The sequence below is a fragment of the Stenella coeruleoalba genome (genome assembly GCF_951394435.1).
Source record: "Stenella coeruleoalba genome assembly, chromosome: 6".
Taxonomy (NCBI): Eukaryota; Metazoa; Chordata; class Mammalia; order Artiodactyla; family Delphinidae; genus Stenella; species Stenella coeruleoalba.
In genome coordinates this window covers 50,658,884-50,678,095 of record NC_137151.1, presented here as the reverse complement: position 1 = coordinate 50,678,095, position 19,212 = coordinate 50,658,884, and the positions used below count along the sequence as shown (strand labels likewise).

Genomic DNA, 19,212 nt, shown 5'->3' with positions numbered 1-19,212 from the left:
CTTATCCAGCAGGCTTGCTGAACTCTTGTTGCTTAGTGAGTTTTCTGTGTAATACCACTACCCTCAAATGACCGTTTTGGCACCTTCTCTTCTGGTCCTCATATTTGTGTCTACTATTATTGTTTCAGGCAGAACCTCTAGTGCTATGGTGAGTGGTAGCAGTGATAAACTGGCATCTTGTCTTCTTTCCTCTCCTAAAGGGAATAAGTTTAAAATTTCTCCATTAAATATGATGTTTACTATAGTTTTTTGGTATGCAGTCTATGTTAAGTTGAAGTTTTCTTCTATTCCTGGTTTGCTGATAGTGTTCAATATGTACTTATTTTTTAAATTCTTCAGTGTTTTTTCCATGTCAACTAAGATCATATGATATTTCTTTTCTACTCTGTTAATGTGAAAGTACATGGATAAGTTTTCTGACATTGCCATCTTTACATCACGAACATGAACCCTAGTTATTCATTATGTGTATTTAGTGGTATGTATATGTGCATACACGTGTGTTTAATTTCTTCTGAATTTAGTTTGCTAGTATTTTTTTTAGGTTGCTTGTTTCTGGAGAATAATCTCTCTTTTCTGGTCCTTAGAACAACTTAATAAGTAACTTATTTCTTAATGCTTGATAGAACACAACTAAAAACTGACTGGACCTAACACTTTTTTTTAAATTAAAGTATAGTTTCTGTATAATAATATATGTTACAGGTGTGCAATATAGTGATTTACAATTTTTAAAATTTATACTCCATTTAGTTATTGTAAAATATTGGCTGTATTCCCCATGTTGTAAAATATATCTTTGTAGTTTATTTTATACAAAACACTTTGTACCACTTAATCCCCTACACCTGTATTGACCCTAACCCCTTCCCTCTCCCCACTGGTAACCACCAGTTTGTTCTCTGTATCTGTGAGTCTGCTGCTTCTTTGTTATATTCACTAGTTGTATTTTTTAGAGTCCACGTGTAAGTGATATCATACAGTATTTGTCTTTCTCTGTGTGACATATTTCACTTAGCATAATGCCCTTAAAGTCCATCCATGTTGCTGCAAATGGCAAAATTTCATTCTTTTTTATGGCTGAGTAGTATTCCATTGTGTGTGTGTGTATCACACCTTCGTTATCCATTCGTTTGTTGATAGACATTTAGGTTCCTTCCTTATCTTGGCAATTGTTAATAATGCTGCTGTGAACGTAGGGGTGCATGTATTTTTTCAAACTAGTGTTTTTATTTTCTTTGGATATACACCCAGGAGTGGAATTGCTGTGTCATATGGTAGTTCTGTTTTTAGTTTTTTTGAGAAACCTCCATACTGGTTTCCACAGTGGCTGTACCAGTTTACATTCCCACCAACATTTACGAGGGTTCCCTTTTCTCCACGTTCTTGCCAACATTTGTTATTTGCATTCTTTTTGATGATAGCCATCTGACGTGTGAGATGATATCTCATTATGATTTTGATTTGCATTTCCCTGATGATTGATTACTGATGTTGAACATCTCTTTTCATGTGCCTGTTGGCCATCTGCATTTCCTCTTTGGAAAAATGTCTATTCGAGTCTTCTGCCCAATTTTTATTGGGTTGTTTTCTGTTGTTGTTTTGTTTTTTGTTCATTTTTTTGTTTTTTGATGTTGAGTTGTATGAGCTGTTTATATTTTGGATATTAACCCCTCATTGGTCATATCATTTGCAAATATTTTCTTCTATTCAGTAGATTGTCTTTTCGATTTGTGAATGGTTTCCTTTGCTGTGCAAAAGCTTTTAAAGTTTAGTTTGGCTCTAATAGTTTTTGAGGATAATGGTTTTGCATTACCATTTCAATTTCCTTAGTGGTTATTGGGCTATTCGAGTTTTCAATTGCTTCTAATAATTTCATGTTTTTTCCAGATTTTTATCTATGTTATTGAGGTTTAATAATTGTTTAGCATAGAGTTAGAAATCATGATTGCTATCATTGTCCGTTTTTTGGGTTTTTTTGAAGAGGGGAGAGGGTAACTATTCAATTTCTGTTGTCATCTTTACTTCCTTCTTGATTACTTACTCTCGGTCTTTTTCTAGCATCTTGAGTCCTTTTAATTTTAATTTGAGTCCTTAGCTCACTGGTTTTCAGACATCCTTAACTGTGCTGCTTAAGTTTTTTTTTTTGCTTTTTTTAATAAACTTATTTATGTATGTATGTATGTATGTATGGCTCTGTTGGGTCTTTGTTACTGCGTGCAGGCTTTCTCTAGTTGCAGCGAGCGGGGGGCTCCTCTTCGTTGCGGTGCGTGGGCTTCTCATTGCAGTGGCTTATCTTGCTGAGGAGCATAGGCTCTAGGCGCATGGGCTTCAGTAGTTGTGGCACGCAGGCTTAGTAGTTGTGGCACACGGGCTTAGTTGCTCCGTGGCATGTGAGATCTTCTCGGACTAGGGATCAAACCTGTGTCCCCTGCTTTGCTAGGTGGATTCTTAACCACTGCTCCACCAGGGAAGTCCTGGCAGGCAGATTCTTAACCATGGCGCCTCCAGGGAAGTCCCTTAAGTTTTGACATAAAGAATTTTTGTTGTTATTCAGCTCTCAATATCTTGTTTTCTTTTTTCCTCATTTGATTTCTTTTTTTATTAGGTATTAAGTGGTTGGTTTTTTTGGTTTCCAGATGTCAGATTTTTTTTTTTCCAAATTGACTTTTTTTTTTTCCTAGAGAAATTTTAGATTGAGTGCAAAGTAGAGAGTTCCCAAATACCCCCTATCCCTCATACATACAGCTTTCCCTTCTATCAACATCTCTCCCCAGAGTGGTATGTTTACTACAGTTGATGACCATACATTGACACATCATTATCACCCAAAGTCCAGTTTGCATTAGGTTTCACTCTTGGTGTTATGCATTCTATGAGTTTGACAAATGTTTGGTGACGTGTATCCCTCATGATAGTGTCATACAGAATAGTTTCGCTGCACTAAAAGTCCTCTGTGCTCTGTCTCTTCACCCCTCTCCCCATCTCCCCCCACAACCCCTGCAGCCACTGGTCTTTTTACTGTCTCCACAGTTTTACCTTTTCCTGATGTCATATAGTTAGAATCTGAAAGGGTATGTGACCCTTTCAGATTGGCTTCATTCACTTAATTTTCCTCCATTTCTTTTCTTTGATAGCTCATTTCTTTTTAGCACTGAATAACAAAATAATTATAATAGAGGTGAATAATATTTTGTTGTCTGGACATGCCACATTTTGCTTATCCATTCAGTTACTAAAAGACATTTTGGTTGCTTCTAGGTTTTAGCAATTATGACTAAAGCTGCTAAAAACATACAGGTTTTTGTGTGGACTTAAGTTTTCAACACGCTTGGGTAAACATAAAGGAGCACGATTGCTTGATCATATAGTAATAGTATATATACTTTTGTAAGAAACTACCAAACTGTCTTCCAAAGTGGCTGTACCATTTTGACTTCCCACCAGCAATGAATGATAGTTCCTGTCGCTTCACATCCTCACTAACATTTGGTATTGTTGGTGTTCTAGATTTTTTTGGCGTTTTAATAGGTGTGTGGTGCATCTCATTTTAATTTGCAGCTCTGTAATAGTGTATGATGTTGAGCATCTTTTCATATGCTTACTTGTATCTATGTCTTTTTTTGTTGAGGTGCCCAGATTTTTTACTCTTTTTACAGATTTAATTTTATTTATTTTTGGCAGCGTTGGGTATTCGTTGCTGCGCGCAGGCTTTCTCTAGTTGTGTTGAGCGGGGGCTACTCTTCATTGCATTGTACGGACCTCTCCTTGCAGTGGCTTCTCCTGTTGCGGAGCACCACCTCAAGGCCGCAGGCTTCAGTAGTTGTGGCTCACGGAGTCTAGAGCGCAGAGTCTAGAGTGCAGGCTCAGCAGTTGTGGTGCATGGGCCTAGTTGCTCTCTGGCATGTGGGATCCTCCCAGACCAGGGATTGAAGCTGAGTCCCCTGCACTGGCAGGCGGACCCTTATCCACTGCACCACCAGGGAAGTCCCTACTCATTTTTCTTAATAAGTTTAAAGAGTTTTTATATATTTTGGTTAACAGTACTTTAACAGATGTGCCTTTTGCAAATAATTTCTGTTTGTGGCTTTTTGCATTCTTTTAACTGCATTTGGCACAGCAGGGGTTTTTAATTTTACTTAAGTCCATCCTATCAATTGTTTCTTTCATTGATCATGCCTTTGAGAGACTTATTTTTTATAAGGTATACCTTTTTGCATTATTAGAAAGCACAGTCTATAAGATGTTGATTCTTTGCAGTTTATTAAAGCTTCCTTTATGTTCTATGTCAACACCAATTTTAGGAGTTTTTTGTGCTAATAATTTAAAGTTATTTTGTTTTTCTGTATCTTGACATATCTTTCATCTAAGGAGAGGGGTATATTAAAATCTTTAACTTGAAGGGATGTCATCTTTTTCTCCCATATTTTTCTGTTTTTGCTCTGTATTTCGAGGCTCATTTGCAAGTAAATGCATATATGTTGAGGATAAGTTCTTTATCTGTTAACTCTTTATCAATATACAAGTCCCTCTTTCTATTTCGGTGGGACAGACAGTTATTTTAGTTATTTTTATTTTTTTTTACCTTATAAAAACTTGTTATATTGTAAATAGAATATTTTTCCCATTTTTATTACAAGCTAGTTATTGTCATTCAAAAATTTTTGTATGTTTATCTTATAGCCAGCTAGATTACCAGAGGCACTGGATAATTAGTTTGTTTTTTTTATTTGAGTCTTTAGCAGTAAAGGCAAGAGAATTTATCTCTTTCCCAATCTTAATACCAGTCATTAATTTTATTGCCATAGTGTATTTGTGAAATTATAGTGATTGCAGACTTATGTTTTGGTCATGATTTTAATGGAAGTGGCTTTAGGATAATTTTTATTGGCCTTTGATAAGCTATCATTTAAATGTTTTTCTCTTTATTATTGTATTATTTGAGGATTTTTTTGTTTTTATTTTTTGAAGACTTATGAATTGTCATGATATTCGGGATGTAATTTGATCATACCAAGTCTATTAGTGTGATCATGTGGTGTTTTCTTTTTTCAATTTGTTAATAGAAATACTTTCTTTTATAGATATCCCAATATTGAACTACCCTTGCACTTCTACAATAAATTCTACTTTGTCAGAGTGTATATACTGAGGATTCTCTTGGCTTTTATTTAAATTCTTTCATTTATATTTATAAGTAACATTGCCCGCTTTTCTTTTTTTGATACCTTTTCTGTTGAGTTTTGTAACTGATAAAGAGCTTTTCATCTCTTTCTATGATCTGAAATAATATTGTAATCCTCTGTTCTTTAAAGGTTGCATAAGGTTCTACTATAAAATCATCTGGTTATAGGTATCTTTCAATTGCGTCTATGGTAATTGGAATATTCAAGTGTGACGTGTTTCTTCTGGGTGAATTTTGGTGAAGTAGTTTGGGAGGAAATCATTTCCTCGAAATTTTGAAATTGGTTGTGAATCTGTTCTATGTCTGTGGTTATTTTCCTTATTTAGAGTAGTGAGGGGATTTTCCTATCTGTCTTAGTCTTTGGATTTAGTCATCTTTTTCTCTTTCAGTTTTGTTCAGCTGAGCTTATACATTGTATAAATGTTTACATTTTGAGTTTGAATGTACTGAATTAATTCACAACCCAATGGTTGACTAGCTTTTTTGAATCTGAAAAGTATATTAGCTCTCTTGATAATTGCTCTCTTGATAATTATACATGTGCATTTGTTTTCCTTATACCACAGGTTTTTGTTTTGGGGGTTTGTTTTGTTCTTGCCTTTCAGATATTTTCAGTATCTATTGTGCTGCTACATCATTTGTTACAGTGTTTTGCTTTTTTTATTTAGTGCTGCATCTTAGACATTTTTCATTATATTAAAAATAGACCTGGGCTTCCCTGGTGGCACAGTGGTTGAGAGTCCACCTGCCGATGCAGGGGACAGGGGTTCGTGCCCCGGTCCAGGAAGATCCCACATGCCGCTCTGCGGCTGGGCCCGTGAGCCATGGCCGTTGAGCCTGCGCGTCCAGAGCCTGTGCTCCGCAACGGGAGAGGCCACAACAGTGAGAGGCCCGCGTACCGCAAAAAAAAAAAAGAAAAAAAAGACCTGTATAAGAGAGTTTGTAGTATGAATGGACTGTAATTGAACTGTCATTGGGGGGTTATTGATTTATCTCTATCTTGTCACCACTATTAGTAATCTGGAAGAGACTATCCTTGTACAGTCTTTGCAGCTATACAAATGGGATTTTGTAGAGTGAAACTTCAGGATCAAGAGATTATGTTTGCATTTTTGATTTGATAAGAACTACTAAATTGACCTTCAGAGAAATAATACTAATTCTGTTCCCAACAGTAGCCTGAGAGTACCCTTTTCTTCACACCCTTTTAACATTGCTTACAGCTGCTCTTTGTCATTCATCTGATGAGCAGAACGTTTCATTTTAATGTGCACTTTCTTCATTTACTAATGAAGTTGAACATCCAATTATGTTATCTGTATTGAGTTCTGTTAGTGGCCATGTTTATATTTCCATTAGAATGTCTTTTCTTATTGATGGTAACAGAGTTGTGTATGTTAAGGGCAATGATTTTTTTAATCCCTTGTTTTGTAAATATATACTCCCAGTTTATCGTTTGTAAAAATGTTTACTTTCCGTTGATTGTCCAGGACTGCCATTTGTGTCATCAGTTTTTTATTATTACAATAAGTGTGTCAGTAAGAAAATAGTTTTGGGAATGGTGTCATCTGTGATGAAAGTGCAGAGTAATACTAAGGCTCCAAAGCAATGAATATCTTAATAACTCCTGCAGTGCCCCAAAGAAACTAACCTTAAGGTTAAAAGTAGTGTCCTGGCTTTAGCTCATTTAGAATATACATTTAGGTCTTTGTTAGGTTTTTCCCAGTTTTGCAAAGGCAGTCTAAGTCTTTGATAGGTAGCATTTGCTTATTGCTCTAGAGAGGTCTTATGTTTAAAAAAAAAATAGTAATTTTGTAGGAAAATGAGTCTTATTAATAGACTATGCTAATATGACTATCAGTACTTAGTAACTACTTGCATAGGTCATATTTTATACTATGAAGATAACTCTCCAGTTGTTAGTTGTTGATATATTCTTTATGCCACTCTTCATCTTACACTCAACATTCAGATACATTTGTTTTTAAATTTTTCTTTTAAAATATTAATTATTAGTTTTGGCCAGAAGCAAGACATTTTATAATTTTACTTTAAGTTGCAGATCAGATATTTCTAAGGAAAAAGAGCGAAAAATTTATCAGATAAATTACTTTTTCCACTGCAAACTTGACTTTTATAAGTGAATTTGATTATTGCTTAAGACATTTGTACAGAATTTATATTCCTGTCTGAAATGATTTCATTTCTGTTGATGCAAACAGTTGGAGCCTTGATCCATAGTAGGACCTTAGTTTGGGCTAGGACAATGTTGTAATGAACTTAAGCTAGCTATGTTACCATGGTCATATTACTTTACTTTCTTGTGCTCCATTTTCTCTTCTATAAAGTAGGGATAATAAATGGTACCTGTCTCATAGGGTTATTAAAAGAATTAACTGATAATTGATGCAAAGCAATTAGTACAGGGCTTAATACTTAGTAGTTGGCCAGAATTCATCTGTTCTTATTGATAATTAGACTGTCCCTGAATACAAGCTTGAAACAGTATTTCACGGTGGGTAAAATGTGTTTTTTTTAAGGCAGAAATTACTGAACTGTTCTAGTTTTATCATTTATTTCCTGAATCATTATGAGCAAGTTGTTAACCCTCCTAAGCCTTGATTTTTTAATTTGTAAAATGCGGATAATGGTCTTACCTGCTTTGTAGCACAGTTGTAAAATTCAAATAAAGTAATAGATAGTGAATACTAAATTGCTTACTATTTGTTTTACTAGTTTGTATACTTCTCTTCTCATGTTTGGTCAAGTGTACATAGTCCCTTTCTTTTTCATTCCATTATCTCATATGTTTATTTCTGGTGAACTTCCTCTTTCCTTGATGCCTTTAGCAAATGTGACTTGGGAAGCTTAAATATAATTTTGGAACTTAATAGATTTCTTCTTAGTGCAATCCTGAGTTGGTACTGAGTTCATTTTTATTTTAATAAGAAATACAGACCTTTTTATCTCTCTTAATATCACTTAATTTATGAAATAAAGCATTATGCATACAATTGAAGAAGCTTCCATATATGTCTCTTATTGCACCACTTTTTCATTATAGGATGTTAAAATAGGTGAATAACAGCAAGCTAAATATTTTTCAGCAGTTATTTAATGTTTGCTCCAGAGAGATTATAGTTGTCATATTCTGCAGAGGTACTAGAACAAGTTAAGGAATTTAAATACACCTTTGGAATTATCTAATCATCCTGGTATATCATTCAGAAATCTGTAAGGTTCTGTAAGTGGTCGTGTCAGACTCTTTACAGAATGGACTTAACAAATCTCTATAGCAAGGGCCGTTTTGTATTAAACAACCCAAATTTGGTTAAGTTCTTTTCTGTGAATTCTAATGGCGGTCTGTAATTTCTTCACTTAACTCTAGTTCTTTTCTCAGAAATTACAGAAAATAATCATCTTACCTCATCTACTTTTGTTAAAATTACATTGATTTATGTCCTCCTTAGGTCGTCTTTTCTTGTTCTCCATCCCCACAATTTGCAAATATTCCTTATACAGTTTTCAATTAGCATATTTCAACATTTAACACATCTGAAATTGGAATGCATTCTATCATCCATGATGTCCTATGATCTTCGTTCTCCAGGCAGCACTTATCACCTAGTTGTGCATGACTGAACAGTAAAAGTGCCAACATCAGAAGACTGAATGTCCGTGGTTTGCAAGAAAATCCTAGAAATAATGGCACAACACTCTTTTATCAGCTAGGAATAAAATGATTATGTGAGAGAGTAGGAAAAGCAATGAATCACATGTGTTTAGCCACATTCCCAAAGCAGAAATCAAAAGTAGATCTGCTCCATTACTCAGTAAAGTTGATAAGGAGGGAAGAAAGGTAAGCCAGTTTTAAATAGGTAAGGAGAAAGTTAAGAACCAGTAGCAGTGGTTTTCAGTTATTTTATGGCTTGTTTCGTTTTGCTTTTCAGAAATGCTGCATTATTAGTAGGATTCTTGGTATGCAACAGGGGATGGATGGTATTGTGTGGAAATATAATGGACATTAGCACCTTGGATACAATAAGGGGTCTGAGTGTAAAGTTTAAGGAATAGATTAATTATTTTATTTGCCTATTTTCCTTTTTATGTATTCACAGGAGTGATAGGAGATAAAACCTAAGTCTAATAAGTAAGAATAAGTCCTTTCAAAACGTTTAACATAAATCTGAGTGATAAAAAATGTGATGGTTTGACAGTGACTTTACCTTTTCTTCCTTAGAGGAATGTACAACAATCTTTTGTTTCAGATTTGAAGAAATTTGGTATAGATCATTTTTATAACCCTTTTTTGAGCATACTTTAGTCTGAAAAATCTGGTGCCCAGAATTGGGCTTAGTACCTTTGATCTCATCCAGTAATTCATTCATTCATGATTCTTTGTAAAACTGCTTTTTAAAAACCACTTTATTAAGGTATGATTGACATATGAAAAGCTATACATATTAAATGTGTATGACTGGATGATTTGGGGAATAAATACACATCCATGAAACTATCACCAAGACCATAGACATCTATCATCTCTCAAAGGTTCCTCCCAGCCCCTTTTATTATTATTATTATTTTGTGTTTGTGCACATGTGTATATATGGTGACCTTATAAAACTCTTAACCAACCTTTTATTTATTTATTTTCTTTATTTTTTTGACTGTGTCAGGTCTTCGTTGTGGCGCGTGGGCTTCTCTCTAGTTCCAGTGCGCGGGCCTCTCTCTAGTTGTGCCGTGCAGGCTCCAGAGCGTGTGGGCTCTGTAGTTTGCAGCATGTAGGCTCTTTAGTTGCGGCCTGCGGGCTTAGTTGCCCTGCAGCATGTGGGATCTTAGTTCCCCGACCAAAGATAGAACCTGTGTCCCCTGCATTGGAAGGCGGATTCTTTACCACTGGACCACCAGGGAAGCCCCTTACGCAACCTTTATTTGAGCTATCATGTCTGTTGATACTTGAGGTCTTACTAATAACTTTTAGTAGTTTCTTAGTAGTTCTTTTGGACCCCATTAGTGGATTTATATTCTGTATCAAACTAGTTTCATGTAAAACTTTATCTTACTCATCTTGTGTTGAGGCATTTGTATTCACATTTTATCCCTGTTAAATTTCATCTTGTTGATTATTAAGTTCTGATTGTCATACAAAGGCATCCTTTCTGATTTTGATGCCTGCATCTTTATGGCATGTCAATTTAGAACTTTGTCCAACTTGATGTAAATATTCTTTGGGTTAGATATTCTATTTTCAGTTACCTCTCTGCTTGCATTGATCAATTATTCTAAATAACTGTCAAAAGTATGCCCATTTTATACTTTTAATTTCTTCATATATTGCTTTGAAACTAATGATACTGGTATTTATTTACAGTGGCACTGTTAAATAATTTAAATCTTTTTATAATTATTTTTCTTTAGAAATCAATGTGGACTGAACATAAATCACCTGATGGAAGGACCTACTACTATAATACTGAAACCAAACAGTCTACTTGGGAGAAACCAGATGATCTTAAAACTCCTGCTGAGGTAAAAGTTTGAGGACTGGAATTTAGAGATTAAATAGATTGGGTCTTTTTTTTTTTTTTTTTTTTTTTTAGGATTTTGGTGGGTATTTGGCTTTCCAAAGAATAGTATTGCTTATATCAGAAAAGGATGGTACAAAGGCATTCAGAGGAGAAAAGGGTTTATACAGTCACACCAATCAGCAAAAAGACAAATAAAATTCATTCCCTTCTATAGGCAGACCAGTTTTGTTTACTGATATTTGCCCCTGCTCAGGAACCTTTGTCAGGTGGTATCAATTTAAGAAAGGTCTTTAAAGAATAAATTGGAAGAAAAAAAGTACTCTCTCTCTGCTTGCCCTTTATTTGTTTTCCTCTTTATAGCAAACCTGAGTGATTTCAGATATCATCTACTGGGCTCTTACATTTTTCCAGTGGGGCTAGGATAATGGAGATGAAGTTAAATTACAAATACAAATACTTCCATCTTTTAGAATGGGAAATTGTCTCTTTGGAAAATATCCCCCCCCCCAAAGTATGTATATTTAATTTTATGTTGTAAATTTTACCATTCAAAATATACGGATATGAAAATAAGATTGAAGGAATAAACTAAGCAATATTACCTGTGGTTTAATTAGGAAGTCTGGAGTCCTAAGTAAGAGCTGATCTGGCATTTCAAAGCTATACTTGAAGTTTTTCCTAGTAGGCAGCATATTCTTTTTTTCCTTCTCTTAATTAAGAATTTGAGGAGGTAAAAATATTTTCCAGGCCACCACACTAATTATAGAACAGCAGTACTTGGGAGGGGAAGTTGGCAGATGATAAAATTTTTTATTTATCCCAATACTGACATAGATATTTGCCCAAGACACTGATTAAATTTGAGTTTTCAGTAGCATTCTCATTCCACCCTAACAGGTTCTGTATATTAGGTTTTAAGTATATCATACATAACAATGCTTCCTTACATAAGGTAGTTCACATAGGTTTGTAATAAATTGTTTGTGAAACTGAAATCTAAGCATAACCAGATCAGACTTTGGTTTCTCCCAAATTTTATGTTTTTCCTACTTGTATTAGTATTTAAGAAGCCTGTTTGTGAAATATGGATGGTAATTTTTACCTATGGTGGGATGTAAATGGCAAGAGCACATAGGGTTTGAAATTCAGATAGACCTGGTTTTGAATCTTGTCTTTGCCCCTTAATAGGTACATTACCTTAGACAAACATAATGTATTCAAATAACATTAGTTAGTAAGTGTCCTATAGTTGGTAGCTTATATTATCACCATCTCGCAAGCTTTAGAATTGTATGGGTTGATAGTATGTAGTAAAAACAGTGATGTAAATGATGAAAGATGCTAAGTATATTACTGTTAACTGAAGGTTTTTATTTTGCTTTAGCAACTTTTATCTAAATGCCCTTGGAAGGAGTACAAATCTGACTCTGGAAAGCCTTACTATTACAATTCTCAAACGAAAGAATCCCGCTGGGCGAAACCTAAAGAACTTGAAGATCTTGAAGGTAAAACAGGGAAAGATAATTTTTAATGTTACTTTTTTATGTATATATGTCATTCACATTGGAACAGTCCTTCATAAATAGGATTGTTCAAACAAAGGCCTTATATTTTTTAATTAAGTGATTAGAACGTTTTAAATGGTGTAACAGTTTTATGGGCTCTTATTTTCTTGTTGCTCTAGAACTCGGTTCTATAGATTTTAAATAGATTTTTATTTGATTTGATTCCACTGAAACTAGGATACCAGAATACCATTGTTGCTGGAAGTCTTATTACAAAATCAAACCTGCATGGTGAGCTGCTTTGATAATTCATTTTCTGTCATTATTTAACATTTTAAGAGTATGTCACGAATGTTCACTAACCATAATTGGATAAATCTGCAGTGAGAAATCCCTAATTCAAAGAATTCCTTTCATTTAAGGGTTATATTATAAATGAGCTTGTAGCTTTTAACATTGTACTTTTTACTTTCTTTTTTAAACAAAAAACATCATTTACTATTGGAAAATTGAACAAAAACATCATATACGATATTTCTAAAGACAGCTATGAGTGTTGGTGCACACATGGAATATGTGACAACTCAGCAGATAGCAGAGAACCTTGAACTCTTATCATTTAAAATTTTGTTAATATAGTGTAAGACTCTACATTTAATGCTGATTTTATTTTAGCACAACACTGCAGAATAGCCTTTATGTTTATTATGGGAGAATTAAAGTAAATAGAATACTATGCCTCACTTACAAAAGGAGAATTTTCCAACATCCTCAACTATTCAGAATATCCCTGAGAATCTAGAAATACTACGTAATATAAAACCTAGGGCTTAAAATAGCAGAGATTCAGAGTAGGAATTGAGAATTTAGTTCTTTTACTCTTCTAATAGAATCTGGTGTCATAAACTATTGGCTTAGAAGCAACAGATTATAGGAGAATGGGGCTAATAAAATAGTCTGCAACGTATAACAACTTCTGACAGGAAAGTGAGAATAAAAATTTCTTAAAGGCACTGTGGTCTTACGTCTATTTACCTTTTCCCTGTGTCATCTCATTAGCTTGGATGGTCATTATCCGAAATATTTGTTAATTCGTAATGATAACCCCTTTAGTATGTTTTGTCAGCCATACTAAACAGATTTCCTTTAAAAGGGGATAAGTTTTAAAAATACTTTCATAGAGTTAAGCTTATATTATCATTTACATGGAGCACCTCATTCCCTAATAATGCTGAATAAATGAGATATCTTTGTTACCCGTAAAGGAAAATTTACTTTAACTAGAATGAAAGCTGAAATATTGAGTACAGATCTTTAAAGCTCAATTTATACTTCTATACTAGCATTGGCTAATAATAATATTGTAGATAGGTAGATTCTGAGTTCATTCATGTAAGAAATATCAAGCTCATTTCTGATATAACCCTATTACAAATAGTTGGTGTGCATAACTATCTATCTACCTGTCAATGCTAGTATATATGTGCTGGAATTTCATAACATACATTCGACCCCATTTTGAATTTAGTATCTTTAAAAAAAACAAAAAACAAGTAGTTTTATCCCTGGGGAAAGTAACTATTTTATTCCAGAATTATGCAGATACTTTCAGGGAGTTTTTGCAGTAGCCAACAGCCTTTGAGAAAGTAGCATTGTGGGAAGAAGCTTTCCTAAAACTTGCTGTTATTTAAAGTTTGTTTTTATTCTTTAATTGCTGCCCTGGAATTTACAGAACCTTTGCTCTATAAATGTAGTGATTTTTTTTTTAAAGGGTGGTAAATCTTACTGTATAGAACTTTTATCTCCTTTTAAAGTCTGTTTTCATTGATTGTATTTAAAAGCTATGTAGTACGTAACTGTTCTTTTTTTCTCTTTAATAGCAATGATCAAAGCTGAAGAAAGCAGGTAAGCAGTTTTGGACATCAGTACATATTTACAAATTTAGTATCTCCTATAACATCTTTGTTTTAGCTGTATAAATAGTATTTAGCATGGTAGGCCTGATAGTTTGATGTCTTCAGAGGATTTGGGGTAGGGAAAGAGATATTTACTCAAGATACACACTTGATGCTTTCCTAGACAGTTATTAGAATTTGGACAGCATCCTTAACAAAAACTGTTACAGAAAAGTCCAAAATTTGATTTGAATTAATTTGGGAACGGATGAAGTATTGTATCAGTATTATCTCCCTTCCTTTACTCAGGTTTTCCTTTTAATGGGTGAAATGAAATTAATGATATAGGTCAAATTTTATGGCATAATACAATCTGATAGGACATTTTGTAAATGAAAACAGTTATTGGACTTTGGGAAATGCAGATTGTTGCATGAGTGCCTATCATACATTATCACGAATGTTTGCTGAATTAAATCAAAGTAATTCAGTTTCATACTGTGGTTTTAATCTTTTTGAATGGCTTAATAGTTTGGCAGCACTGCCGTTTTTCCCTTTTAGTAGTTTCTCTTATTCATTTGATTTTATGATAATTTAAAACTAACTTTATTTGGCTTTGCGATTATTCATAATGAACTGACTAGCTTTCTCTTTTTCAAATACATAGTAAACAAGAAGAGTGCACCACATCAACAGCCCCAGTTCCTACAACAGAAATTCCAACCACAATGAGCACCATGGCTGCTGCAGAAGCAGCAGCTGCTGTTGTTGCTGCAGCAGCTGCAGCAGCAGCAGCTGCTGCTGCAGCCAATGCAAGTGCTTCCACCTCTGCTTCTAGTACTGTGGGTGGAACTGTTCCAGTTGTTCCTGAGCCTGAGGTTACTTCGATTGTTGCTACTGTTGTAGATAATGAAAATACAGTAACAATTTCGACTGAAGAACAAGCACAACTTACTAGTACCCCTGCTGTTCAGGATCAAAGTGTTGAAGTGTCTAGTAATACTGGAGAAGAAACATCTAAGCAGGAAACTGTAGCTGAGTAAGTTTAGTAACTTGTTTTCTGCAAATCAGTACCAGACTTCATTAATATAAGAAATTGCTGATCTAGTCAGTGGCCATTAAATGTTTAATAAAAGTTTTTTGAGAATCAAAACATAAGCCTTTAGATAATGGATAATTTTTGAGATTGAGTTTTGTGGGGTCATGCTTTCAAACTGTTGCAAAACTAATCCACACAAGTTTAGGAAGCAGAGCTGGTGATAGGGTAAGAGACAAATTTGAAGGGGTGCCAAAAACTTACTAATCAAAATGCAGTATTTTAAATCAAAATCAATGCAAAAATCCCATGATTAATAGAATAAAATTTTAAGTAAAGACAGGATCAGAATTATTGATTTTCTTTCTATTTCATTCTGAAATATGGCTTACTACAGCACTGCAGGGAAGTTGCTGCAGTTCAGTATTGAACAAACAAGCAAAAATCAAGTAGACAAAAATCAAGATAACACTTAACAGTGTACAGGAAAACTGTTAGTGAGGTTAAATTGGTACAACTTTTTAATAAGGCCAAATAGCTGTATCTCTAAGTTTACAGTTTGTATGTACCCTATGATCTAGTAATATTTCATATGGCTGTGCTTTTTATAGCTATAAAAAGTAACCTTGAGCTGTGCTTCTTGATTTTAAAGATATCCACATACATTAAAAAATATTAAAAAATCATGATGTCAAGATCCAAACATGATCACCCATCTTAATATTTAAGTATATTGATTTCATCTTCCTACCCCCTTTTATAAACTTTTTTGATTAATTTTAATGTTCATTTTCCAAAGTATGAAAATAGCTTTATAATTTTTTCTGATGTTTTAGAAGTTTAAAAAGATATCTATATAGTATATTTGAAGGCATAAAAGAGTGAGTTAACATTTTAATTATATCCTTCTTCCTTTTTTGTGCATTTAAAATACATGCATATTTTAAATTTTAAAAATATATCAGAGATGTCTACATCAGTAGAGATCCAATCCTATCGTGTTGATTATTATTATTTATATAATTAATATTCAACATGATATTATTTATATATACATTAATTTCAGTATTCTCCTACTGATAGACATTTAGCCCTTCTAGAATAATATTGTTTTACATCTTTTCATACCTATTGTATTTTTTCACAATAATTTGTTTTTCACATTTTTAACAAACAACTGTTTTCTGCTTCCTTTTTTGTTTCCTTATTATAGTACTTGAGTCAGTATAATGAACTTGATTTTAATTACTTTGAACGTAGATCATTTACAGCTCGTAACTTTTGGCTGTGCTCTTTACAGTATTTTTGATGATTTTAAATAAATACTCCAAAGTAAGGTTACTTGATTCAGAGGGTATGAATTAATTGTATTTTTTATTAGTATGTATTCCAGAATATGCATTCAACTTAAAGGTGGGGGGTGGGGTTTGTTTTTTGATTTGTCTTTTCCTGCATTCTCTTCTATAAAGGAAGAAATGTTAAGATTATACAACTTTTTCATAAAGATCCCTCAAACAAGTACAGTTGACAATTCTTGGGTAATTCTTTCTGTTTGAGATCAGTGTTAGCAGACTTTTTCATAAACCTTCAAAGAGTAAATACTTTTGGTTTTGTTGGTGATACAGTCTGTCACAATGACTCAATTCTGCTGTGGTAGTACGCAGTCAGCCATAATCAGTATGCAAACTCTTGAGCAGGGCCATGTTCCAGTAAAGCTGTATTTACAGAAATTGGCAGCAGGATGGATTTGACCCATGGGTTGTAGTTTGCCAATCCCGATTTAGATTGATCTCTACATCTTTTTTATATTTTATGCACACTTGTCCAAATCCTATTATTAAGACACTAAAATGAGGACGCTGAATAAGTTTTATAAGCCATTTGAAAGTATTAACTTGTGGGCTAGTGAAACTAGTGTTGTAGTATAAATGTTTATTTTAGCCTTTGTACAAGGTCTTAATAACCAAATGTTAGAGGAAAAAACTATATAGTACTTTTATTTCTTTATGTTGCATTAAATGTGTCTCATGGAGACTTTATTCTAAACTCAACAGCAAACAAATAATAATAAAATATTATTTTCCTAAATGAAGCAAGTGTTTATTTAAATTGTAAATACAGTGTATAAATTTCTCTCTAGTTTTACTCCCAAAAAGGAGGAGGAAGAAAGCCAACCAGCAAAAAAAACATATACTTGGAATACAAAGGAGGAAGCAAAGCAAGCATTTAAAGAATTATTGAAGGAAAAGGTATTTATAATAGAGATTTTTATTTTAAGTATCTAATAAATGAAATTATCCTTCAGTGCAGTTTGTACCTTGATGCTTTTATTAAAAATACTAATCTTATAAATGGCTGTGACTGAAAATGAGCTAAAGTTGTCTTTTTTCTCTTTTTAACTTTGAGAAACTGACTTTCAACCAAAAAGAATGTGTAAGGTACTACACAGCACATTCCACCTCAGTATTTAATATAAGGTTTTTTATTCATAAAAATTGTTCTGTCTTCTAATCAATAGTCTGAGAAAGAAGTATTCATGGTCTGTTTAAATTTCAGTTGTTCTTTTTAGTCTATAGATACATTACACAGATTTGCTTGCTTCAATGAATTATTTTTTAGACCTTTTTTCAAACTCCTGCAAAGGGAAGTGATTGATGTTTGCAGTGAGTATTATACTTTGTTCCCTGTTGTATGACTTACTATATTTGTGTGAAATTTTAACTTTTCATTAAATGATTTTCAGCGGGTACCATCTAATGCTTCATGGGAGCAAGCTATGAAAATGATCATTAATGATCCACGATACAGGTAACAGTTTGTTTTTTTAATTTACTTTCCACCTTGAGCAAACTAAGCCTAGAAAATTTAAATTATGTAAAATAATACAACTTTTCACTCCATGGTCTTCTGTTATTTTGGATACCAATAATTGAGTTGCTTTATGTCTGATAAGAACCAAAAAAGTTAAAAGGCTTGTCATATAGTCTGGGCACCCTGCTATAGATGTTAGAATTATTTTTAAAGTAGAAATTATTTTCTGTAATTATTTGCTATCTTTAATAACTTACTGACATTTTCTTAATTTGTGAATGAAATTTATTGTTTTTTCAAAGCACTAACACTTGATCATCTTACGTTCATTTACTCTTATATGATATTTTTCTATTTAGTGCTTTAGCAAAGTTGAGTGAAAAAAAGCAGGCCTTTAATGCTTATAAAGTCCAGACAGAGAAAGAAGAAAAAGAAGAAGCAAGATCCAAATACAAAGAGGCTAAGGAATCCTTTCAGCGTTTTCTTGAAAATCATGAAAAAATGACTTCTACAACTAGATACAAGTAAGATTTTTACTGATCATGGTATATGTTTACTGTACTGTTTCTGTGTCAGACTTTTTACCAAGTGCAGTAACTGATTCAGATGTTCATTAAAGCTAAATGATTGTGAATGTGACAGTTTCATAAGGTAAAAGATAAATCAGTAGTTAAATGTGGAATTCATAGACTTACTGAGTTTTTAATTAGGGACTGCAATAAAAAAGGGAGAAAGACTTTATTTCATAATGAAAGCTTGACTCCTTTCTCCTTAATATAAGAATTCAAGATGCAAGTTGGGGGAGAGATAGGGGAATATATGTTTATGTATAGCTGACTCACTTTGTTTTACAGCAGAAACTAATACATCATTGTAAAGCAATTATACTCCAAAACAGATGTTAAAAAAAAAAAAAGAATTCAGATTTTTTTGTATTTGTGGAATAGAAATAGGCTATTTTCATTATGTATATAGCATTTTTGAAAATTTACATTTATATAGCATTCTTCTTTTTGGAGTGCTTTGTTATTTAAAATTGTAATTCATTATTAACATCTTTGCAATAAGCTGTTACGTTCATTTTCCCTATGTGTTTTCTTATTTTCCTCACTTTTCCAGAAAAGCCTTAGTGAAGAACTCTTCCATTTCTTTCAATAGTCCTATTTTATCTGTTAACTAAATTTCTTACAGTTATTGAAGTCTGTAATTTAGTTCCATGGGCAGTTTGTCGCTACCCTGAGAAGTACAG

The 19,212-nt window shown here is 33.3% G+C and overlaps 1 protein-coding gene across 7 annotated transcripts in view; it reads left to right on the top strand.

The window, feature by feature from the left end:
* Window positions 1-19,212, top strand: part of PRPF40A (pre-mRNA processing factor 40 homolog A) — a 59,577-nt gene that overhangs the window by 21,753 nt on the left and 18,612 nt on the right. For all 7 annotated transcript variants that reach the window (XM_079924013.1, XM_079924007.1, XM_079924008.1 and 4 more), the window contains 8 exons: window positions 10,607-10,717; window positions 12,101-12,221; window positions 12,459-12,512; window positions 14,102-14,126; window positions 14,784-15,155; window positions 17,293-17,401; window positions 17,896-17,960; window positions 18,323-18,487. In XM_079924013.1, the coding sequence (XP_079780139.1) occupies window positions 10,607-10,717; window positions 12,101-12,221; window positions 12,459-12,512; window positions 14,102-14,126; window positions 14,784-15,155; window positions 17,293-17,401; window positions 17,896-17,960; window positions 18,323-18,487 (1,022 nt within the window). The remainder of the gene's footprint in view (window positions 1-10,606; window positions 10,718-12,100; window positions 12,222-12,458; window positions 12,513-14,101; window positions 14,127-14,783; window positions 15,156-17,292; window positions 17,402-17,895; window positions 17,961-18,322; window positions 18,488-19,212) is intronic.